Source organism: Melozone crissalis, unplaced genomic scaffold (assembly GCF_028551555.1).
Source record: "Melozone crissalis strain CALT ecotype California unplaced genomic scaffold, PUWL_Pcris_2 ptg000014l_1, whole genome shotgun sequence".
Taxonomy (NCBI): domain Eukaryota; kingdom Metazoa; phylum Chordata; class Aves; order Passeriformes; family Passerellidae; genus Melozone; species Melozone crissalis.
Genome location: NW_026535792.1, coordinates 12,740,805 through 12,766,723, shown reverse-complemented (window position 1 = coordinate 12,766,723; position 25,919 = coordinate 12,740,805). Strand labels below are relative to the sequence as shown.

At 36.6% G+C, this 25,919-nt stretch overlaps 1 protein-coding gene across 1 annotated transcript in view; it reads right to left on the bottom strand.

Annotated features, from left to right (window-relative positions):
* Positions 1 to 241: 241 nt before the first annotated feature.
* The window catches only part of UNC13C (unc-13 homolog C), a 132,554-nt gene continuing 106,876 nt past the window's right edge, over positions 242 to 25,919 (bottom strand). Inside the window, exons 24-32 of the mRNA XM_054272855.1 lie at positions 22,747 to 22,835; positions 20,391 to 20,540; positions 19,011 to 19,134; positions 16,448 to 16,504; positions 15,297 to 15,377; positions 11,633 to 11,780; positions 3,443 to 3,535; positions 2,566 to 2,725; positions 242 to 1,686 (exon numbers count right to left, since the gene is read on the bottom strand). Coding sequence (XP_054128830.1) covers positions 1,401 to 1,686; positions 2,566 to 2,725; positions 3,443 to 3,535; positions 11,633 to 11,780; positions 15,297 to 15,377; positions 16,448 to 16,504; positions 19,011 to 19,134; positions 20,391 to 20,540; positions 22,747 to 22,835 — 1,188 coding nt within the window. The 3' untranslated portion in view covers positions 242 to 1,400. The remainder of the gene's footprint in view (positions 1,687 to 2,565; positions 2,726 to 3,442; positions 3,536 to 11,632; positions 11,781 to 15,296; positions 15,378 to 16,447; positions 16,505 to 19,010; positions 19,135 to 20,390; positions 20,541 to 22,746; positions 22,836 to 25,919) is intronic.

Sequence of the window (25,919 nt, the reverse complement as noted above, 5' to 3'; positions counted from 1 at the left end):
CTGTGTAATGAGAAACGCTTGTGAGCAAAACCAGTGACAAATGTATGGCATTACACACCATTTTTTTATATGTGTGTGCATATATATATACACCTACCTAATTAATTATATTTTTTAGGACACTGATATATCAAATTTAACACTTATAAAACAGCCAGATTCCAGACAGTGCAAATCATACTTTAATATATTATAAAGCTATATAGTAAGCCCGCTCCATGGGCTTCACATGCACATAAAACCAAGAGTTACATAAATAATATCAAATGACAAAACTGGAAAGCAGTTTCTGCATACTTTATTTTACAATTCCTCACTAAGTATATTTACAGGACACAGAGTTTGCTTTAGTGCAATACATAGTAATGTTGCATAAGTACAAACTGTTGAACTTTTCTAAAAAAAATTAAAGAAATAAAGCACTTAACTGATGTTACAGCTAAGTATGTAAAGCAACGTTAATAACTCTGAGTGAAAATGCTAACAGCATCTTTTCTTCTCATAAACAGTTTCTAGAAACAAACCACAAACCGGCATTACATATTCCAAACTACTACCCCTTGTACAGTACCATATCATTTAAAAAATCACTTTTTAAAAGCACATATACTGTACTGTACAGCAACCTGTTTCTACAGATACTGACTTACTCTTTTAATACAAATATGATATTACCGTGGCAGTTTTGAAGAACAAAGTTATCGCAAGATATCAAACATCAGTAACAAACTCTGATAAGCACAGCTTCTTGAGAACCTGCTTTAACAGCATTTCTTCACAGTGATATTTATGAAAGGTTGGAAAAAGAGATTAGCATAAAATATTTCCATCCTTTTCAGTTTTTATGCAAAAATCATTACTTTATATTGGTAATTATAAAATTACAAACACTTTCTATAAGTAACTGCATCTGTAGTAATGATAGAAAAAGTCATCAGTAAGACACCTAAAATGAGGCTTGCATAACATGAGAGTTTGAAGAAAACTAGGTACACCTCATTTTTAAAAGAAGAGTAAGGGATGTAACTTAATTTAGAATAAGCAACACAGTTTAACCGCGATAACCTATTATCAATTAAAAAAGCTACTTATTTATTAATAAATGGTAAAAAATAATCAAATTGTGATGAGGTGAAATCAACATTTAAAAAGATATGATGAAACATTTACTCTTAATCTTAGTTTTGGCACTTCATTGGAACAATTACTTTACCAAAGACCAAAATATGTATAAAAGATATACAGTTCCTTGACATACCTTGCAAATATAGTACGTAAGTACTGGCAAACACTGAAAACATAGTTAAACATTCCCACAGATTTGCACATGCATGCACTAGTCGGACAACAGCATTGTATTTATGTTCTTGGCGGTGACAATCTTGCAGTACTTGGGTATCTTAGGCCGTTTCTTCAGGAGATCTCGTTTCTGTTTTAAGTCTTACAAATTCTTTAGCAACTTCATCATTGTTCCTCTGAGAGAGTATTCTAAGGATTGTCAGGCCAGTCTCATCCACGGAGATGCTCCTGAGCAGGGGGTACCAGGCGGCGCAGCCGGCCCTGTCGGCGATGGCCTGCAGCTGGATGACGGTCATGCCGATAACGCGGTCCTCCCGCGCAAAGCAGTAATCCTTCACTGACAGGTGCACCTCGTAGGCTCCTGGCTTATCTTCGTTACCCAGCAGGCTGGGAGGATTAACAATAGGAATTTAGAACAAGGACTTCAGTTTAATTTCCCCCAAGGAATTAATTTGCTCTAGAAATCTTGGGCAAATTAAAGAGAGAGTGGTATTTTAAATTTTGTGGTTCCATTTTGTTACAACAGGTTATCTACTTTTAAACTTTCTACACAGGTAACCCCCTCAGATGGATTGGTGATGGAGCCTCTGTTCTCAGTAGCCTGAACAGAAACAGAATTCCTTCTAGCTGGAACAGACAGTTACCTTTCCCTGGGAAGGACAAAAAATGTCCAGCTGGTTCCCCAGCTGCCAGCACCATTACTTTAAATCAGCTTCAAAATGCACAGAAAATCCCTGGTATCAGGCATCAAAAGGGGCTTTGTGGTGAGACACAATGAACTCATTTTAGTCAGGGTTGGAGGGTAAGGAGAGGAAAATAAGTTGGTCTCAGGAAAGGGCAGAGAAGTACTAAATTTAAAACTCTAGGTTAGGTGGAAGCTTCTTACTGATTTAAGGATTAAATTAAACAATACTATTAACACATGCATAACTCAATAAGCATTTTGATATCTCTACAGGCATTATCTAGAAATAATAACTAATGTGTCTGTCCAAAAAAATACCTAGGCCAATAGATTCCTAGGGATAGAAATAATTATTCCTCTGTAGGGAAATTAATTATACTTTTTAACCAGGTTTTGTAGGATTGAAATCTTGGTGATTGCCATTCATTTTAATATACAACAAAGATACAAATTAGTAAATAATGTTGAAATGGTGTCTATATATCTATATTAGGATTTTTTTTGTTATTAATGGTTTAAAGACAAAAGTATTTTAGGGAATTTTTCAAAAAATATGCAACTCCTAGAGATAAAAGACTTACAATTGGAAAGTTTCATTGTACTTTGGTGACCAGGTGTTGCTCTTTGTCTTGGTTCCATGTTTTCTTTTCTTGTCACTTAATTTAGGACCCAGTATGCAAACTTCCACGAATGGCCGGAACATAGCTGTTGTTTGCCAGTTTAGGTTATTGATTGCTACAACTATAAAGAAATGAAGTTAGATGCAATTCCACTGGAGGTGTTCCAATTAATTACCCTGTATGACTTGGTATAGCCAGTGAAAGGTGACCTGAGAGCCTTCCTATGGAATATGAATACCTGGTAAGGAGATGCTTTGTCCCTTCCCTCCCAAGTGAAGATGTCTGACTACTTTTAGGTTCAAAAGTATCAAATGTAAACTTGTATTTTATAAATCCTTTACATTTGCAGCTTCTTTTTACCTGCTACCTTCACTCCAATTAAAAAAAAAAATCAGCTTATACTAATCTGAATGATCCTGTGTTTCTGAAATTCAGGTTGCACAGAATAAAGGCATTTTATAAAAAATGCGGCTTCATAAGACTTGGTGTAGTCATTCACCACTCAGCTTTGCTATAGTTTTTAAAAGCTGAATTACGTACAAGCAATTGAGAAGTATAATTTGGCACATTTTAATTTATAAGTCTATAACTTAGTATAATAACTTTAAATTATCTAGACAGAGAAGCATAGACAGTACTTGCCTGCATAATCTGGGTTTCTGCTGATGTTGAGCAAGGAAAAAGTGCACTCCTAATCACCTGAATTGTACTCAGAGTTTCTCAAGTACTATAATACCTGTCATTTTTTATTTTAGTACTGGTATGTTTGACTTAGGATGTAGGGCTTGGAGGTTTGGTCTTTGTTGTTGCTTTCTTTTTAAAGTTGTTTGAAACTTACCTTTCACAGTGACTTTATGCTCACCAGTTCCAGGATGAGTAGAGACATCCACCTGTACAGATATCTCACCCACTGAATTATTAGCAGTTTGACCTGAAACAAGAATCACTGGTTAGCACACCTGGCTTCTCAATGCATCCAGAGAAACAGACACCCAAAGGTGAGTGGTATTTTCCTTTAGAAACACTTCAAAATTTCTGATGTGTTTCACATTTCAGTGAGAATCAGTTACAGATTCATAAATGATTTTGCCACAAAAAAACTGGATAATTGCAAATATCTGTGGAAAGTGCCTCAGTGAAATAAAAAAATCGTGTTCATCTGGAACTTTCCATTCTGGTTGTCATTAGATGTGTTTGCATCTTGAAATGCCAAAGTTGGTGGGTTTGTCAAGCTTTTCATGTACCTTCCACAAATCTTACTGCTAAATGTAGGTTTGGAAAGTTACTTCTATATCTCTATTGATGAATCTTATGCTGAAGGTTTTGTCTTAAAAAATTACTGCAGTTCTGCACTGGCACAGACAGAGGGGCTTAAAAATGAAAGAAGGTTGAGGGATGGCAGGAGAACCAGGAGCTTATTTTTTAAAGTGTTTGCTTTTGAGAACCAGGGGAGGTTGCAAGTCAGTTTGTACAGAATGAATCTTTAAAAGGACTTTAAATATTGTCTTGAAATGTACCACAGTATATCAGATTGTAACAGTAGAAGATAAACAAAACTGAGTATGTTTACTTGTTCTTTGATTGGATGACTGTGAGTGTTGAATTCTGTGAACTGCACTTGCTCCCCAGTGTAATCTCCTGTGAACCACATAATAAAGTAAATTTCTACCCCTTCAAAACTGGCTGCTATTTCTGTGGGTAGCAGAGAAAAGATTTTATATTCCTCTTATTTATACAAAAATTCCCTACCCATTGGTTCCTTATCTCTCTATACAAGAGGAGAAGCAAACATTCCTTTAGAATTTTTCTAGCTCTTCATATAGGAATTAAGGAAGGGGTACAGAGAAGAGAGAGGGGTGTCTTGTGTAATAATAATGGGGAAAGTGATTTTCCTCCTTAAATTAGTTTATAACTAGAGTAGTTTTTTCTCTTACCATGCAGTGTTTTCTTTCCTGGATTTCCTCACTAGTGGTTTTCTAGAAATGAGCTCTACAGTGATGTTTATTCACTGCTTTGGCCTGATCTGTAATTATGTTCTCTACATGCCATGAGCATTGCAAGGTCAAATACTCTTACCCCAAGTGTTACTGCTTCAGAGAACAAGCCTTTTGTTCTCTGATCTATCAAAATGTGGAGATTCAGTGATTATTTAACAGGCTCAGAATATTTAAACATTCTTGTGCATTTCCAAACTTTCAGGAGAGTTTGGCTTGGAATTGTTGTGAACCTATTTTTCAAACATAGCAATCGCAGGGTACTTGTACAAATTTTGCTGTCATATGTATTTCATTATCAGTCAGAGGGTTTGGACCACCACTAACATGTAAATAAGAAACTTATTAGTTTTTTAATGACAAGAGGTTTAGCTTCAGTGGCAGTAATTAAGTTTCTTGTATTTGGATAATTACTTAAAACTGTACTATATGGAAGCTCTGAGTTGGTGAATCATTCTATGGCTTGCTCACAATACATATCACATAATTTTTTAAAGAATTTAATAATATACCCCTGATTGCAGTGGAGGATGAGTTAAGCTGATCCTGAATATCACTGAAATGATCAGCTGGTGTAAATTACGTATTTTAGCCTCTAGCTTAAAAAAAAAAAAACCCAACCCAAAACCCCAGGAAAATTTTAGAAGAAGACAATTATCATTTTTATTTGATAGCCTTAAGAGCAGCCTGTGGATGGTGGTAGTAGTGAAGTGTGCAGTGTTAACCTCTAATAATGTCAGGTAGGATTTCATCAGGACAAGAATCTACAAATATGTAAGATTAGACTTATCCTCTTTCTTCAACTTTTTTATTAACTTATGCAAAATATATTCTTGCAAAGGTCTCCTAGTAAGTGTCTCTTTCCTTCTCCTGGTAGTCCATAATTGACAACAGTGCTCTAAGCAGTACTGCAAATATATGAATAGTCTTGTGTGTACAGTGCTGCTGCTGGATATGGTTATAAAGAAATCTGTGCAAAACATCATCCAGTTTTATACTAAAAGCAGGTGACATTGAAATGACCCTACATCCAGTATTGCTGAGAAAACCTCCTTTGCAGAACATCCCAGTGAGCATAGACAATTTCTAGTGGAGTTTAGAACATAAACTTGGTTTCTTTCAGTAATCACCCCATCCATCTTTCTAACCTGCTGAACAAACTAGAGATACTATTCCAGGATATTTAGTATTTGCTTATAGCATCTCTTGCTGACATTCAAAGCTAGGGTGCTTAATTCTGAAGCCTCTGATCTGTCTAGTTCTGCTGTTTTGTTTTCTTTTATGCTACCATTTCTTGAACAGTCACAGCAGGAATTAGTGATTCTGACTGCACTATAGAAAGGTCCATTTATCCTACTACATTTAATAAGCCAATTTAGCTGACAATAAATCTCTTCATGCACTGCAGAGGATGATTGCACTTTTCTTCCTTTAGTACTGTAATATAACTCATTTGAAGGCTAACAAACTCATAAATGATTCTGCCTCATGTTTGAAAACCTTATGGATGTTTAATTATTACTGCTTGCTCTTTAATATCTGCTTTACATTTTATTTGTTGGTATATTTATAGTATTCAAAATACAGCATCCTCTTACTGGTGGGTGGTTAAGGGATCACGTGCATTTAAAGTGCAGTCATTCTTTTGCAGCAAATAAATGGTAAAGAATAAAAATATCTCCTCAAAGATGCTTGCTCCTCAGTGACTAGAAAGGCCTAGAAGTCAGGCTTTTATCCCTCCTTATTCAGCACCTGGAATGATATCATATAACTGATGGATACCTGTAGTTTGTGTTTATTTTCTTGAAGACATAGAGGAAACTGATACACAACTTTTTTCTAATTTAGGTGCTTTACTATTTCATTTAAGGAACAACCAGAAATTTTCAAATGTGAAAGCCTCTTAAGTGAATATTTTTGTAAAGACCTTTTGCTTTACCAGTGGTCTGGTTTTAACTATATGTACCTTAAAAACAATTATTTTTCTGCAACTATTCTGAGTGTATTTGCTTTGCTATCAGCATATGCTGGAGTACTTTTATTAGATGTAATTCAGCAAGTTTCTTCTTTGTTTGTTCTTATCTTTCCTGTTTGTTGCTTGCAATAGTGTGCTGATTTCTTTAGCTTGCAATGCAGGTTTTTTTTTTTTTTTTTTTTTTTGCATGAAATAAGGTTGTGTAACACATGGTTCTGACCTCAATTTGAAACTACAGTGGATGAAGCAGGGATTATTTCTTGAGTTAAATTCTGTCTGAAGTATGGGTTATGAGAGAACTGGAAGTGCTCTGTAGGACTTAAATTTCCTGTTAGAATACAGGTATAGCTTTCAAAATATGACAGTTAATAATATAATGGTTTTGACAAGCAAAAGAAGAAAAGGTCTTTCTTTTTCACTTATAAGAGCTGCTAAACAATTTAAGCAATTTTTGTTTTCTATAGTATGATGTCATCTATCTGCTTGTTTAAACTATAGTTACTATCAGATTATTGTTTTAATGCAATTCCATTTATTTATGAAATATTGAGGTTATGCTTTTCTTTGTACAATTACAAGTTGCAATGGAACACAGAACTGAATTTGGCTTGGCAGTTGAAAATAATTTGTCTTCATTTCTGAATGTGTAACGTCCCTCCCTGTGTTGGTGACTTCACAAGAAAAGGATGGAGCTACTTTTAGAGATAAGCATATTTACCTAATGAAAGTGAGTATTATATTTTCTTGTTTTCAGGTACGTCTTGCCTTTTTAGCTTGCAATTCTCTGGCATAAGAATGAAGAAATCTGAATCAGACCAGCTGAAGCAAAGCCTTTTCTGCAGAGCCTTTTCTTATAAAAACACAGGTAGGGTTTGCAGTATGAGCTCTGTGTTGTGAGATGAGTATTGATTTTTCTGCTTAAGTGATACAAACTACTTTAAGTCAAGACAAAAAATATAGTGCAGAATCCTGCCATTATGTATTTATTATTCTCTAACAACATTTGTGAACTGGAGCTGCTGTAAAATTTGTAAGAAAAAATATTTCCCTATGTCCAATAAATAACCATTTTACATGCAAGACTGGTGTTTACTTTGGAGAAATTAGTGGCAGTAAATGAGAGCTAATTCAGGAAACTCTATTTGAGACTGTCTTTTTATGCAGTTTGCTAAAATTAAAATAATATTTGTTCAAATGTTATTAGTGTTAATGCTAAACAAGTGTAAATAGTCACAGCACTGGCTATAGTTTATAAAATGACTGAAGATTCATGGCATTTGCTAAACTAAACCATAGCCATTTAATTTTGAAATGCTTTAAGTCGTTTAAAAGGGGAAGGTACAACTTAAAAAGGTGACTGCTTCTCTCTTCTGTTTTCAGGAGTGACTTAAGAGAAGCTTCACCAGTACTGGTCTCAGCACAGACTAAGGGTAAGTCAAGTGTACCATGGAGTGGGAGAGTTCATGCAATAGGCCAGCAGAAGTATAGTGAGAGTTTATCCTTTGGCTTTTGGAGCTCTGTCTTGATTGGGAAAATGTGGTTGAATTTAGCTCAGGTTAAAATGATCTTATCCTGCCTGACCTGAAATTTGTCCAATTTGTCTAGAGCTCTTGTCAATGTACAAAATATATGGTCTTTTGCAGAATCCTTGGAGTGCTCTCTGAAATTCTGGACTGGCTGCTGCCTGCCTTCAGCTGTGAACCCACCATGGGGTCTCAGCCCTACAGCACTGAACCCCCAAAAAGTTCCTGCAACTGAGCTGGGTTTTGCAGGTCAGGCTTGGCCCTTTGCTGCTGTTTTACAACTGGTTCATGCTTGGCTCAAGTGCACAAAGAATGGTTTGGTTACAAAAGCTTTTGAAAGCAATCCATATAATAATCTGAATGTATGCAAGAATGTTATCCTGTAACTGAATTGAGAGGAAACCCTTTTACAGCATGAGCTAATGTTTAATATATTATTATTATTAATGCACAAATTAAGTGACAATTTAGTCCAGAGTAAATAAAATCAATCTGAGATCTGGACTTCAGTGATCTGCTAGCTAATGGTGCACTAATGGCACACTATTCTCATCTGGCTGTGTTTTATGTGCTCTTTGCAGAGGTATCAATGATCACCTGGAGTGTTAAATATTGGTCACTCAGGCTTTGGAATGCAGTTCTGCTCACTAAACTGCCTTCAGATTTTGCAAAATCCTTTAAGTCAGTATCCATGTCCTTTTTAGAGACTCCAGCAGTGGCCTGCTCCATGGAATGGTCCTTGGCAGAGGCAGCACTTGTGTATGATTGAATAAGAAAACTGATCCAGATGAATGTGCTTACAACAGGCACTGCAGAATCAGCTGAATTCTGCCTAGGTAATATTAAATGTGAAGTTCAGATAGGTGGAACTAAATTTCATTACTAGTTTATAAATCATTCTATGTGTTATTATAAAAAATTTACCCAACAAACAATACTGATAATTTATTTGCAAAAGAAAATGCTGCTCTGCATGTTTTACACAGTGGTGGGTTGGGAATAGAACAGAACAAGTGCTTAGCAATTTTCTGGAAATGTTTATACAAAGGGGCAGTCAGAGATTATATCCCCCTCACTATCCTATTGATACCAATGTTAAAATCTGTAATGATCAGAGTTTCCACAGGATTTAATCTCCAAACAAACACATTGGAATTGTGTGGCAGATCTGGGATAACAGCTGAAGAGAAGCCTCTCCCTCCTCCTCTGCCAAGCAGAAAGGCAGGTATTTATTAAGCCGTGTCACTGATAAAGCTAATCTAGTACCTGTATGTCTGTATCTCTACTTATTAGACAACATTTTTCTTTTATCCTTAATTTTCATAGTGTTGGTTAGAGATTTGTGTTCACAACACTGAGTGAGCATTAAATTTACAACTTTCATCAGCATAGAATCATTACAGCTGGAAAAGAACTTCAACCATGACAAATCATTATATGGAGAAAAATAAAATAAAAAACCTCAGTTACTGAAAAGGTTACTGCCAGATTATGCTCCTCATTGTCATTTACTTATTCCAACACTTGTCTGTTTTGAAAAGTCTTGAGAATCTATAGTGGTGTTTTGAAAAGAAACATCATCAGAGTAAGATTACAGAAGTTAATTTCATTATTCCTGTTATGTGATAATTTGCTTTTAGCACATATAACAATGTAGTCTCATGGTGCATTTGAAAAAGGCAGTAGGAATTGTGCTTTCAACTATTTAGTGTGGTTAAACCACCACAGGGCAAACTATGAATCTCTGAGCCACCATTTTCAAAGTTAGGAATGGTTTTATTATTATTATCTTATGAAAATTTCTATGTTGCCAAGATCTGTAGGAATGTGTGGGAACAAAGGCTGGGAAACAAAACTCTGGTTCAAGCAAACATCCTTCTTTAGGAACAATGTGGATCATAGTGCTGGATAATTTGGTTATTCCTACTGAATGTGATCCTGCATGAACACAGGGAGTATCTAGGAGCATAACACACTTTAACAGAGCCATTATCACAGAATCAGAGAATCATTGAAGTGGGAAGAGACCTCCAAGATCATGAAGTCCAACCTTAGGCTTTCTGTTTGTGTGTAGAGTTAACTCCCCCTTCTCATGCCAATCAGACAAATTTTTGCTCTTCAGTTTCTTAGAGTAACTTCAGCTTAGTCATGGTGAGTGAGAAATTATCTTAACCTGGGGATAAAAGTAACCTGGTAGTTGTCTGATTCTTGTGGTCATTACAGGAAAAACAAGCATCCAATTCTATCTACAGTCATAGTTATTATACAATAGATACTTTCTTTACATTTACAAAATTCTTATTTCCATTGCTTTGATCTTAAAATTATATCCAACTGTCTATTGATAATGGATTGGCAATGTGGAAAAGATAGGCCAAATATCTAATTATATTACAGAGAAGATTTCTGATTTGCAAACAGAGTCATTTTAACTAAAAGCTAATAATACAGTTATAGCTGTGAGGCTGGAAATCATAATAGATGAGGATTTAGTTATTTTAAATGAGGCATTAAAGGATAATGAAAAGTTTTGAGTTACTTTTCCTTAAGTTTCATTCCCAGTGGCTACATTTCTAACAATACTGGTGTGCAAATATAGGAATAGTAATGTGTGCACAGAAATGAGCACAGACCTCAGGCTGAAATCATGATGAAAATAAGAAAATGCAATTTTGTGGCTCAGGATTTATAAAAGATCACTTATGGCTACAACTTAACTATTTTTTTCCACCTGAAGCTACAATGAAGGTATGTGTTAAAGAAAAGCAAAATAATCTTAGAAGTAACAATTTTCTGCTTGGATCCATATTGCTAATTCTTTCTTTTTGAGAGGGAGGAAAAAACGACTCTACTGCCTACATAGAAGAGTTTTATAGCTATTTTTGCATTTTTAATATATGAGTTAGTAAGAGAGATCTCAGTTTTAATATGGAAACAGCTTAGGAAATCATTCCTCAGAAATAATCTTGGGACAAGCTGCAAAACTCATGTTTCATACTTTTTATACTGTGAGTAACATATTGTACTTCAGAAGTAAAAGCAATTTATTTCCAGCTTTACTGTCCAATTAAAACTTTCTGATTCTTATGAGCTGGAGCAGGGTAATTCATTACATCAGTAAATTGTATTCTTTCCCAAAGACATGAAGTGGCAGGCAGGTCATTTTTTACAAATGTTCATTACATTCAGAAGAAATCTAGTAAAGATTACTATGATGCAAAAATGTTCAGTTTTCAGAATGAAGAAAACATTCAGCTTGGAATATGATGTGTGCAGTGCTCCTACAAATACCCCTGGTGCTCAGTGTGCCCCTAGAGCTCAGGGATTGTTCTTCCTGTGCAGTCACAAGTCCCCAAAGGAACTGCCCTCAGGTAAGCCCCAAAATCAGCATTAGAGAAGGGATAACATCAATAACATCACATGGACAAATTTGTGTCAATAAACCACAGGGGGTAGAGAATGTAATCTGCAATCAACAATTTAGAACATTTAAAACATAATAGGATGCATTTCTGTGTCCCTTACTGATCACTTACTCTGGGAAGTTTGTGTGGCTATAAACTTCTTTATCAGGGCGTCAGTAGTCTGTGTGTAAAGGCTGAGAGCATATTTGAGGGACTGCAGGTCTGGGCTCTTCTCCAGGAAATTCTTTTTCAGCCCACTTCCTCCAGCATGGAAGTATTGCTAAAATGAAAAACAAATATGGTTGTTCACAGGAGAAAAAAAAGGCCTCAGTTACAGACATACAACTCCAAGTAAAATTCGTAAATGAATGTTTGGAAGTAGCAATAGGCATGTCTACATTTATTATAGCTTCTGAGATAACTGTCATAATCTCTAGTACAAAGCTTCTTTCCAAGGGTAAAAAAATTAAGCATAAAGGGAAGAAATATACAAAATTTTGATTTTGGTCTTCATGATCTGAAGCATTGATTTGCCAAAACTGGAAAATATTTGAAGCGTAGAAAGAGTAGAATGAATTTTAATTTTTTAGCTGAAAAACCCAAAAACATCACAAACCCCTCTCAAATGAAGGCATGGTTTACAAGCCAGTGCTTGTAAAATATAAAGGATATATTACTTTTTAGGGAAATGGGAACTTTGTAAAAAATTTCAGAGAGAATACTCCAGAGAGTGAAGTTTTAGAGTAGCAGTGTGAGAAGAGGACTTCTGGTTCTACACAGAAGTCTGGGCACAGCTAGATTTGGAAAAACAAATATGCTTATGACTTTGATGCCATGCTGACTATGTGAACTATATATATAAAAACAATCTATATAAATGTATTATATTATGTGTTCAATCCCAAAGCTGAGTTCAGAAAAATCAGGGGACAGATTCTTCCCTTTTTCCTCCCACAAAGAAGAATTTTTCCTCAAGTTTTGTACAGGACAGTGTTTGATGAATTAATACATGTTAGCCACAATGAAAAGATAAATGTGCTACATACCTTCATTCTGTTCAAACACCTTGCAAAGCATTTTGCAACCTCCATTACAGTTCTAGGTCTCAAGATCAATAAAGCTCCCATTAATGGCTAATTAGTAAAAATAAACAGTGTTTTTCAGGAACAGAATGACTACTTGATGAGATGCAATATTGGTCCACTGTGTACAGGGAATCTTGGGGACTGTAAGCAGAATTTACTCTCCCTGCCTTTTTGCAGTGTTGCCAAAGGAATAAATGCAATATCTACATTCCAGTTCACATACACACATCTCCAGTAAATGCTGTATCCCAGCTTATCTGGACAGCTCAGACCTACAGTCCACATATGCCCTTTGCATTTAGTGCACACATTTCATCTTCCAGTTCTCAAGATTCTGCAGGAGATGAAACATAAATTTTTCATAACGATTATTTACATTTCTGTATTGCTATCTACTGACTGTTAAAGGGAAAAAAATATCTGCCGGAGCAAAACAGGGGATTTGAAGTTATCAGGCAGCAATATTTTATATTGTTTTAATACTATGGGGACAGTTAGGGTCAGTTTAAAAGGTTCTGAATAAATCTATCTTTCCAAGCAAATTATTTCATACAATACGTTCCAAAAAACTCTCATCTTAATTGCTCAAGTGTTTTGTCATGATTTCACTAAGAATCATAATCAATTTATAAGCAAGTGTTAAATTTTGTTAATATTTCCTGCTATTGTGACAATTACTGTGATTTTTTTTGAAGTTGTCTCTCCCAGTAAAATGTTATCTGCAGCAGCAGCTGCACATGGCTGCAAGTTCCATGAAAGCTAACAGTCACAGAAAGAAATGAAGGCACCTGACCCTTGTTTTCCTGAGTTTTAAACTTTTTTTTTTGTTTTTCCCATAAATGGTAAATTTTGCAAGCGAGCCAGCAATGTGAACCTATCATTAATGTATGGAACTGAATATAGAAAAATGATGAGTAAACAGGGTTTTACTGGATCAGTTATTGCCCTGTTCCTTAGAGACAGAAAACTTAAAATAATTCCCCTGCTGCTCTTGCTCCTCTCTGTAGGTTTGTAGGTGGCACAAGAGATTTCAAAGTCACACTGACAAATGAAAGGGGCAGATGTCAAGTGCTGGAGCCACTGCAGTGTCAGCGCAAAGCTGCCAAATGCCACCCAAGTCCCTTTGGGTGCTGCTTTCTCTTTGTAGAGGGTCTCTGGGTGTACAGAGAACTGGAACAGCATTATCAATGGACATTGTCTCTGGGCTGACATAATGAGGTAGCAGAGAACTCAGTCTGAGCTAACTGAGGCCAGAAAACCACTTCTCCTAACTGTAAATTGCAAATTAAGCTGAAAAGTATTAAATAGTTATATAAATTGCTATGGTTCTTTTTACATAATACAAAGATTGATGATATGCTATATATATTCTAGATTAATAAATATTACTTTATATTTGTCAAAGGATTAATAACACCATCCACTATTAAATTATGATTGATTCTCAGTGAATTAAATGAAAGGAAAAGTAAAAAAGACTGTAAGTGGAGATACTCCTCCCTGCAAAACCCTTTGTTACCTAATCAGCTACCCAGTTTCTGAACACACACCACAAGCCATTTTTACCATTCTCCTATTCTTATCTGGGCAGCCATGATATTTTTGCTTTTAAATAAGCTGTATTAACTAAGCATTACAAAAAAAAATCAATATTTTGATCATTAAACATAGCAACTACATTCCTAAATAAACTTAGCAGTGTTTTTTCTTGAGTTAACTCATAAAGTTTACTTTCTACCAGAATAAGCCCAATTTCTACATGATCAAGGTTATTTGTTAAGTATTTTGGAAATGATTTTGCCATATCAGCTCGTAAATACATCAGGCAGCTATAATGCACACAGTCATTGCCTTACAATTTGAAAATGGTTTCTCAGGAAGCTTTCTTTAGCTCACTTAATGAATGCTATGAATTAACTATTATAACTTAGCATACAGATATAAGGATCCTGAATTGACAAAGGGATTTCCCTATTTAATCTTTTCCCTCCAAATCTAGACATTTTGAGTAAAATGGTCAACACCTATCTCTCCATCTGTAAGAGTTTAAGCACTGGAAATTTAGGCAATGTTAGAGTTTACATTTTCCCCAGCTTTTATGAGTTTAGAAAATTATTAGATTCACATACTTCACTTCATGCAGCTTACTTTGGGAACATACTTCCATTTGTTCCATTTTTCAATTTGTTCAATTTGCTTCCACAACATTATTAATTCCCAATTATTTTTATTTCTGCAAGAAATGTCAAATTACATTTGTAATTAATTGTCTCCAATACAAATACAAAAAATGGCAATTGGGAGCTCCCTCTGTTACTTTTTGCTTGCCTTAGAGACTGTTTTATTGCAAAACACTTGATCATAAGTATTTCCTCTTACTTATATCTTCAATTTTATACTTCAGTAGCTGCCTTCTTACTTTCCTGATGTGCTGTCCCTTCCCAGCAGACAGGAAAATATGCTCTTATTCTAGAAAGTGATTACTTTAGAGTTATTTACACCAACTACTGATCCAGGCAAATGTGAAAAAGACTGACAAGCAAATTAAATAATACATTAATTAATAATATAATAAATATTCCTAATGATTTCTTCTGACTTCAGAAACCAACTCGATGAAGACTGTGTGGAAGTCTCCAGCCTTTTATCTAAAAACCAATCAGTGATTGCTGGGCATTGCAGCACAGAGCAGGAAAGGCCTGAAGCTGTACCTTGATGGTAACGAGGGCCACGTCCATTATTGCACACTGCCTCAGGGTCAGGCTTTTGGCTTCCTCGCGGATTACGTGGTCCTGCCAGCGAGACAAGAGCGCACTTGGTTTTAGAGAGACAATATTGTGAGTATCTGTTCTTTGCAAAACAAACAAACATCCACCAAATGCCCCCCAAGGACTATGATTAACAGGGATTAATTCAGAATCCTTTCACAACAAATTATAACCTAGAGCAATTGTGTTGTTTCCTGAAATCATAGACTGCAGAGAACCAGATTCACTGGTTAATACTGAGCATTACTTCTTTCACTAGGATGCATTATTTCTCTGTTTTGGGGGATGGGGGAAAGGTTAAAATTTAACTTAAAACAATGATATTGGATGATATAGAAGCAATTAATTTTAATACTAAACATGATAGTTTATTAACAAACGGATGTTTGTTAATGCCCTATGTTTAAAAAAAAGAAGGATTCCTATTACAACATGTTAGACATAGAGTGACTACACTCCTGTTAAATCTGCCTAAATAAGCAGTCAGTGATTTATTTAGGTAATATTTTAAGTCCTCTAGCAAACTGAGCAATCATTCATAGAGGCCCCAAATACCACATTTCTGTATAAATCTGAAATCCTAATTCAGAATTGACTGGTAAACAACTGACATCACTCTCAAACATCTCTGCTGTCCATCAAGTGGACTCCAGTGCTGAAGACTTTACTGCAGAGGTACATACTATGTTTCAATGCATAGAAATAGTCCACAGAAAGAAAATTGCTGGTATTCTCACCTTAAGGGCTTTTCCAGAACTGGTTACAGAAAGAAACAAAGGTACCCCTCTTTTTTTTTTTTTTTTTTTTTTTTTTTAATGTGCAATGCTTGTAAGGCTTGGTTATGCAATAAGGGACTGATGGCTTCTTGACACATGTAGTGATCACTTACCATATAAGCATAGAGCCTTCTAATCATAACTTGGTTTTGATGAAACTGTACAATAATTATTCACCTCTGAGTAGTTACTGTCATATTTAATCTCATTATACTACACAAGAACAAGAAGGAGCATGAGGTTTGGCCTCACAGTCATCAATATTTCCTCCTTTTTCTGTTAGTGCAAGCCAGTCACAACTTCGTGTGGCTCCATTACCTTGAGTTTTGACAGTTGTCCAAGATCTTTGGCTGCACTGAATATCATCTGGGGCCCCTGTAATCACATTGAAAATTAAGGAAACAGGCTCACAACAGCATGTTTGCTTTTTATGTCAACACAATCTTATTTTCTGCTAGGACATTGGCCAAAGTCATCATTTTGCAAAGCTAAATAAAAGTTTCAGTTGCACAGGAGACACATTTTCATTCCGTTCATAAGGCCAAGTGCTTCAATGCCTGCAGCAAGATTCCCTCCAGTATTCTATAGCTGATACAAATATTGCACTTTCTGCTGAGAGTGGTTTTGTGTTCTCCTTTCTGCTGTCTCATTTTGTGTTTAATACTGAAAGCTAAGGCTGTGATTGTTCTCAGTGTGTGTCAGTGAAATATTTGTCCATAACTGCAGCTCTCAGGTGCTGGGCTAACATGAACAATCATGCTGGGAAGTGAGCAGCCCTGAGGAACCTGCAAAAGCCTGTGTAGGGGGAATCCTCAGCTGAGTAAACCACAGCACAACGGTGTACTGTGAGCCAGAGCCCTTTTTTAAAGAAAAGATATTGAAATGTTATGAAGTTAAAGCAATATTTTACAATAGCCAAATCCTGGCATGACACCAAAGGCCAATGCCTACACATTTGTCTCAGAGAAACAGAATCCTACTTTAATTCCATGCTCACATCCTTTATCACAATTACTCCAGGCAACATAACTACCTGTGCAGTTACACAGCAGCTCAGGAAGACATAGTTCTGATGCTGTGGATTTCATAAAAACAAGTTCATCCAACTTACCCTGGACTAATTTTTCGTTAGACTTTCTGTTCCAAAGAGTTTCATTTTCCAAAAATAATTTTGCTTTCTATATGCTTCAATTGAAGAAAATGTAATATAGAACTACAGTTTAAATCTTCATTATTTTTTAGTAGCAAGAAAGGTAAGATAAATACGTATATGTATATATATACATTTGTGAAAAATTAAACCCTGTTTCTGAATGCCTGTTCCTCTCAACCTCAAACAGAAAGAAATATTCAGAGCTAGAAAATCTCTCACAGCATCCTACTTTTCAGTGATTTTCTTTAATTATGTGTTCAGTAGTAAACAAAAGTATCAAAATAAATGGAATAGTTCACAATGCCTACCAGAAACACTCTATATAGAGGGTACCACTAAGGAAACTCCCCTCTGAACGTACTGTCCTATGAATAATTGATCCTGCATAAAGCTAATAAATGCTCCTAATACATGATGTAATGATGGGTAATACAGTTACCCAACTGAAATGCTACCTATGTATTTACAGATAAAATTTGTACTGAAGCGTTGAAAAGCAAATTAAAGATCTCAGAAATGTAAATTTGAAACTTGTTGAAAGAGAGGTTGTTTTTAATTATGCCTAGTTAACAAGTTCATGACAAATTCAACAAATTCAAATTCATGACAAGTTCAACAAATATGAACAAATTCAGTGATTGGAGTCCTGGCCATGAACAGCTTTACTCTAGAATTTTTAATAGTTCAGGTAATTTCATTTTTATCTCTACACCATTTACATATTTTCTATTAGAGCTTTTCCTGCCTATCCAACAATATTCTTTCATGCATCTTCAATATATTATAGTAAGATTTAATGATATGCCTTTAACTTATGGACCCCGACCAACAGCTTTTTAGCAGCTGTAGTGGTACCATAGGATGTGCAACAGCGAAGTTGCCAAAGGCACACTGTGGCAACATCACAATTAACTTGTCATAAGATGGTCAATTTATTTTAAACAAGATTGAATAAAAGAAGAATTAACAGTTATGTTATCCCAATTTCTCTCAAAAAGAAAGCAATTATAAAAAGGCCCCCAAACCAGGCTCTCTTTGGTGATCCTTTGCCAGGAGGATTTCACTGTTTCCCTCGGCTCAGCCACCAGTTCATATCAGGCTATGTCCCACAAGAGGCTCCTGTGCAGCACCACTTTCTGTAAGGACAGCTCCCTTCCCTCTTCTCAGCAGGCTGGAAATGCAGCTCTGCCCAAAGAGGACCTCCTGTCAAGGCTGCTATTAAAATCCCCCAAATCTTTAGTGCTATATTTGGCTGAAGCTTCCTGATGTTAATTAAGTGCTGCCTCAAGATGAGGAATGGCATAGCAGGCAGGGCTGGAGGATGGGATGGGACATCCCTGGCTTTCTCAAACCTACAAAAATGGAAGTGATTGAATTTCTGATGTGACTAGGAAGGGCAAGGAACACTCCTCATGTTCCTGTGGACAGTGAAGCCGAGAGAGAAATCAGATTTAAATGAAACCCCTTTATGAGAGCACATGACTGCATTCATAAAAACTGCTCTGATTTGGATGAGGCAGTAAATGAAGGAGTGAAGTCTTCCTCGCCAGCTTAGAGCAAGCTGGCTGCATGACTCTGAGACACCAGAGAGGAACACTACCTGCAGTGCAGGTGTTACTCCCTGTGGACAGGGTACAGACCAGGACAGTGTCAGACCCTTGGCAACACCTGCTCAGGCACATTATTACAGTCCTTTGTATCAACTGAGAATTGCTCTGGAACACTTACGGTTTGGTCTGTCAGTGGTGGAAGCACAATCTGTTTCTCTATTTTGTTTAAGACTAACTTCCAGAGCTCTTTCAAAACCCGTTTCAGAACAGTCTTCTCACAGATTTTTGCAGAGACGCTTAAACTGGAATAAAACAGAACCACAAAACAGTCACCAAAACCAGCATTATGGCTTCAGAGGTGTTCTATCATGCTCAGATTAATAGCCATTAAGGTTTATCTTTTCTATAGTAATAAAAATTTCTTAGTAGCTAAATTATTTTGCTATATTATCAGTAAATATTTTTGGCAAAAAGACTCACAGATTACAGACATATAAATCTGCTATCTAATTTAATGCTTAGTATATCACTGATGCATATTTATTGAAAATGCAAAATCATGATGAGTTAAAAGTTTGATGGATGATACAATTTAGCACTCCCACACCCCTAAATTAAAGTTTTAGTATATAATTTGTTTATGTCTTAAAAATAAGAGCAACTGTCTCTCTTACTTTGTATTTCTACTGGGATGTAGAACTGGTTGCTGACAGCTAATGCAAATTCGCAGCTACTGTTTGGAAGCATTTAGTTCTGTACACTGACATGTCTGAGCAATCTTGCTATCTATTACTTACAGTAAAATCAAATTTTTAGGGTACCTTTTCCATCTTTACTTTGAAAATTCCTGGCTGGGGAAAACCTGCCTAAGGAGCCAAAGGCGTGTGTAACTTGTGACTGGAGAGCTTGAGTACAGGGTCAGTGCCAGGCTGCTTGTCCTCACAGCCACTTCCATCAAAATGCCCCTGGTATTTGACAAGCACCAAGGACACCAATGCGCTTACAAATATGCCTGTGCTGCACATGGCCTTTCAGAATGTGTCACTGCTGAATGATGACAGCATAAGTTATGCTTACTTACAGAAGCAAGAATGAGTTTGCAGGATCCTCTCAAAACTTAGCATTTTACCAAATGAAAAAAAATCAAGTTGCTTTTTAGATGATGACCTGGTTTTGGTGACACAGAAGTGCATATCAATAAGCAGTGGGACACTGGGCAGAAGTCTAAAACACATGCCAGACAATTCAGTGTAGGAATTACTTTTGTTCTTTTTTTCAGCACAGTCTTCATAACACAGCCTGTGGAGGAGAGACCGCGCACTGGCTCATTTTCAATGACTCAAAACATGACAAGACATGGAAAGACAAGCCTGGAGCTTATGTAAAAATTGCTCAGTGTAAGTAAACAGGTTAGGCATGGGATTCTGCACACAGTGAATACTAGAAATATTAAAAATACTACAGAGTGCTTCCAGGTACCAACAGTGTTTCAGAGTAAAACCAAATGTGCCTCACTGCAGCATCCAGTTCCCAACCTGCCACACAATGGCACACTCACGTTGTGTCCAGGGAATCCATGAGAGGCCGAAGCACAATCTCAGCATCAATGGCTGCACTGTTCTTATTGGCTGCTGCATTCCCATTTCCTCTCATTTGATTCAGTTCATTGCTCATTTGTCTTACACAATCTTCAATAACAAATTGGAAACTACAGGATGAGAATAAAAAGGAGAATGAAAGAATTCTGGGAAAGAAAACAATAATGATGATTTTGCATCAGGTTCCTCAACAAGACTTAAATATTTTCTGCAATTATGCAACGTTCAAAATTGAAGATACTGTTGTGTTACCATCAGAAAATAAGTTCTATTGAGGATCATAGCTCATATAAATAATTCATGCCATGTTTTGATCTTTTCCCTGCCTTCAATTCTGCCACAATTTTCATAGCCTTGTAGATGTGCCAAATATTTATTTTCTGAAAGCAACAGATGTATAAGAATCTATAGGTTAGATGTAATTGACTGCCAGCTAGGAACAACTTCTCAAGATTTTATTTTTGGTGTGAAAGGATGATACAAACAGGTGATGATAAATAATTTTTCTCTTGATGGTTAATAGCAACCAAGCTTTGATATTCTTCTTGAGGTAAAATCAAAAACTCCTACTGATTCTGCCCTATGTGGCTCAATTTGACTTTTTCCAGATTTCACAGAGTCAGTGCCTTCAGAAGGATTGTTACTTCTTTGCAACTACACAGAATTAAAACACTTGGACTGTTTAAAATATCCTTTTGCAAAGAACCCCCTTGCTTTGAAGCACTCAGACTCTTCCTCCTGGGAGGAATCTTTTTCACTTCAAGGTGACTGGGAACACATTCTTCCTCCTCAAGTTTGTATCTGCTCAGCTTTTCTGAAAACTTCTGTTTCCTAACTGATCTGGTTGAGTGTCTGACAGTCTTAAAGTGCTCTTGATGTGATAAGCTTTGGACAACATATTGACACAAAGCAGAACAGCACTTAATCAGTCACCAGCTCAGAGGCAGGAAGAGTCTCTGCACACACAGTAATTTGGTTTATGGGTTGATTTGTGATGGATTGAAATGGTTTAGGATTAGTTTATGAACAGAAATGCAAAACAGAGGCCAAAAATATATGGGGCCTGTTAAGCTGAAAAGATAAATGGCAAAGGTTAACTTGAGGAAAGTGGAAGAGAATTTACTGTGACAGAAAAGAAACAATCTGTTGTTCAGTGACATGGCTAATTGTAAAAAGAGAACACAAACCTCCATGTGAAATCACTGGAAAAATCAGAAACTTTTCAAAATGCACTTGGAAGTACACTTACCTACACACTTTAAAGCCCTAGATAAAATCAACCCCAGGCAGCTAGAGAAACTGCTCATGGAAATTCTTGGGACCAGTCCCTCCAACAAAAGCCAAAATAATGCATTGCCTGTCTTGACGTTAGACATCTTTCCAACATTGTTAACCTCACAGACCCAAGCAGTAAACTGACCCATGAGGAATGTTCTAGCTATCTGGAGCATATCCTACACTGAGCTATTCTGGGTTTGCTGTTGCAGAAACCTAGTTGGCTCATTCAGAAAGAAGCCCTGGAAAGAAATAATATTCACGCACTGTCAATGATCCGAGAAGCAGAGCCTGGGAGCAAAAGTACGGCAAGACAATATAGCAAAATAAGCACACAGAAAAAAGCAGACTGTCCACCCAGACTGCCCAGCAATGGATTAAATAAGCAACTACAGACTTTGCTTAATGAGCACCACTACAGCACTAATCCCTCTTTCTTAGATTTCTTTCTAATTTGAAGCAAAAGTAACTTGCTACTTCTTATACCACAAGCACTGCTGGCACAGCACCATACACATTCAGGACTGCAGTGTGCACTCTGATTAATGAAAGGTTTTGAGAGTAAGGCTCAGTAGACAATTTTTGAAGAGCCACAGGCAAGCAAATGACCCAAGAAGGCCATACACAATGACCACTTGAAGCAGGCTAAACACAGGCAGACATCCCTGGTTGAAGGAGGCCACTTGGAAAAACCTGTCAGTCTCAGGAAGTAACATAAACATGGTCAGAGAGGAAAGTTTAACATAGCATCAAGCAAAAAAACCCCAATTGACTTTGCTTCCCAAAAAGCAGAAAAAAAGCCATCAGCCTCACCTCTGTAACACACTCATGCCCACAGATGATGTTCAGTTGTCTTTACAGTGAGGTTGCTTTTATTTGTTTCAGAGTCTAAACACATACACACACAAATTCACACCACTCCATCAGGGCAGAAGCAAGCCATGCCTCAGGGCATCCAAATAACCACCCAGACTTCATCAACGAGGGAGATTTTTGAGTAGGACTATTCCTCTAAGGTTTGCAGTAAAATGGGTTTGTTACCTTGCAGCATACGTTACACTGAGTTCATCCAATACATTGCTAAGTTTCACCTGAAGTTCTTTGAGAACAACACTAGCTTCAGGATCCAGCTGCAAAGAGATAAATAACATTATATTTTATTTATACACTAGGTTTCTGGGGTTTCCATTACAATCAATGAATTAGCAATTATGTGCTTTCTGTAAGAGCAAGCTGGCTGCATGACTCTGAGACACCAGAGTGCAGAGATACACTGCACTACAGAAAACCAAATGTGGAAACATCGGTTGTGACACTGAATGGCTTTAGTAATAATTTTGAAATACAATTGCCATTAAAAAAATGAAAAAAACCTTTGATTACAGCAGGGAATATTTATATTAGAAATCAAAACTGTGCCACTGAAAAATGACTTTCTGTGGGAATGTGGAAACTCTGTTGGCAGAGAAGAGAACAAGCATTTCCTGGCCAGTGGTATTCAACAAGGCACACCAAGAGAAGAATGCAGGAAAAGTCAGTGCTTGTGTTAATAGTAATGCAGATGCCTTCATATTTGTATTATTTTTTGTACATTTCACTATTGTTGGTATTTTGTCTGGTGATTTGCATTGAAGTTGTTTCCATATTTCATATGTTTCCATAATGCAGTGTAAAATTAGAACAGCCAGCACTGAAAAAGATGGCTTGAAGAATATCCATGCCAATTCTACTGACAGAGGATGTGGGAAGGGACTCTACCAAATTTCAGTACTGCTGTTTCTAAAAGCCATTAGGGCAAACAAAATTCAAGCACAGAGCAACACATTCTGATACTCTGATACAGGGTTTCTAAACATAGGGAAGAAGTTAATGCAGGGGAGAAATATATTTTTACATTTACAGGGATGAGAATACATGCATAGATATTTAATCAAATTATTATATATATATTATATATAATCAACTATTGATATTGATCAGCAAACTTTTTTATTTGCTATGGATTCTTTTTCAAGTAAAAAATAATAATTTTTTTTTATCTCCTTGATCTTTAGCACTCAGAAAAAATAATTACAGCCCATTCTGGGATATGATAGATGATCATCAGGATCAACAGCTGAATATGAATTAATAGCTGATGTTCCAGGTCTTTCAGCTGCATACATCACAATGTTCAGGAATGATTTCCAATGATATCCCTTAATTTGTGGACTCTGTTCTGCAGCAAGGTCAGGTACAGACCTTCTTGCAATTTCAAAGGACATTGCACATTTAGAATACATAATCAGGGCTGATTCTATTTTCTGTCTTTCAACTGCATGAGTAGTGTTTGGTGCTTATTTTTCCTCTGGTGCTTCAGAGTACTGTGGTACAGCAGGTCAGTTCTTCCAATGACACTTCAGAGAAAAGGGGAAGTTGTTGCAGCACACTGGGTAATTTACTTGAGACTACACAGGAATTCTACAGCAAACCAAACAGAAATAGATCCAATGATCTATGGCATTTTAATCTCAGACCATCCTTTATCTCCTTAGAGGTTATGTGTGGGTTAAAATAAAAGAAAATCTGAGATTTTCACTACAGGTTTTGACAAGAACCTGAAATAGGTGGCAAGGGGGAATTACCACACATCCTTTAGAAGATACTTGGTGTCATGTAGTTCTCTTCTAATCTGAGAAGCTCATACTTTACTTATTACTGTAAGTACTTACTGTGACTACTTACTGATTTAGTTTTGAATTACTTTGCATTGAGAGAACTTCTGTAGCTTCTGTATATCTTAGTAGAGTCCCTGGCAGATACACTTTGACAATTCATACACTTAAATGATTGCTTTCCTTCATATGAAGAGCAGGAATTAAAAAGCTAATTTTATTGCAATGTCTATACCAGTAAACAAATTAAGACTTTGCTATCAAAGGCAATAATTTTTCCAGGAAATGGATTTCACTGGGGAATCATACTGTTTCCTTTGGAGGGATACACACAAACCCTAAATTTAAGACCACTAGAATATAGACATTTAACAAACACTGAACATACAAGCATTCACATTGAACATGATACATGTCAAGGAAAACAAAATTCCAGGCAAGCAGAAGACTCAAATTTTTTTAGCAGATCATGCACAAACCAGAGAATCACCTTGTAACTGGGTCTATAGAGGTCAATGTAGTTACTTTCTATCAGAGGTTGTGGTCATAACCAGAAAACACAATGTATCTGCTAAATTCACCTGGAATTGAACTTAGTCCAGCCAAAATTGGACTGAATGCTAACGCCAGATTGTGGATATTACACACATTATAGAAGGGTGCATGCAACTGTTAAAGATTTTAGAGGCTTTGTGCTCACAAATTGCCTGAACAAGTTTGTGTGTGCACAGCCGGAGGCATCTGGCAGGCCCCAGGCCTGTGTGCCCACATGCTCATGCCCGTGGATGAGGTGGCACGGGGAGGAGTGTTGTGACACAAAGAGGTATGCGGGCTGCCCGGGCAGGTGTGCCACACCTGGCCATGCTGGCATCACTGACAAGACATCAGCAAGAGTTTGAATTGCTGCTTCTCTCTAGGTACTGGAAAATATGGTGATTTGGGTGTCTCACCAGAACTAAAATGTGCACTTTTCATTTTCTTAATCATGTGCCTTCTGTGTGCTAATGATTGTCCTCAGGCATCATCCAAATGTGCCAGAGCATGACCTCTTCTTTTTCCTGATATGGCAGAGCTAAGATGGAAGCATGGAAGTGAGAGGCAATGCTGATCAGCATCTGAGATGATGTCAGAGAGGGAGATACAGACATGAAAATGAAGTATTTATGGTATTGGGGACATCTCTTTTTCTCTTCAGGTCTCATTTGCTTCATAGTTTGGTGAAGAAGAAATGAAATCTAACAAACTTCCCTGAACACATTTCAGGAAAATAAAAAGAAAAGGCTTTACTTGAGCCTGATTATTTGTGGAAGAAAAAACAACAAACCAACAGTAAATCTCAGCTATGAGTGTCATTAGTGTACCATATCCAATTTAAAAACAAAAGAGAAAAGACAACACATTTATCCCTTGGATAATTGTATTCTGGATTCCATTTACAGTTCCCAGCATGTGTGGAGTAGCTTTAAAATACGTTGGGGTAGGTTGCTCAGGTTTCAAAATTGGATTTTTAAAAGAAGCAAGCTTATTTAATTAATAATGTGTAAATCATTCTTTCTAATA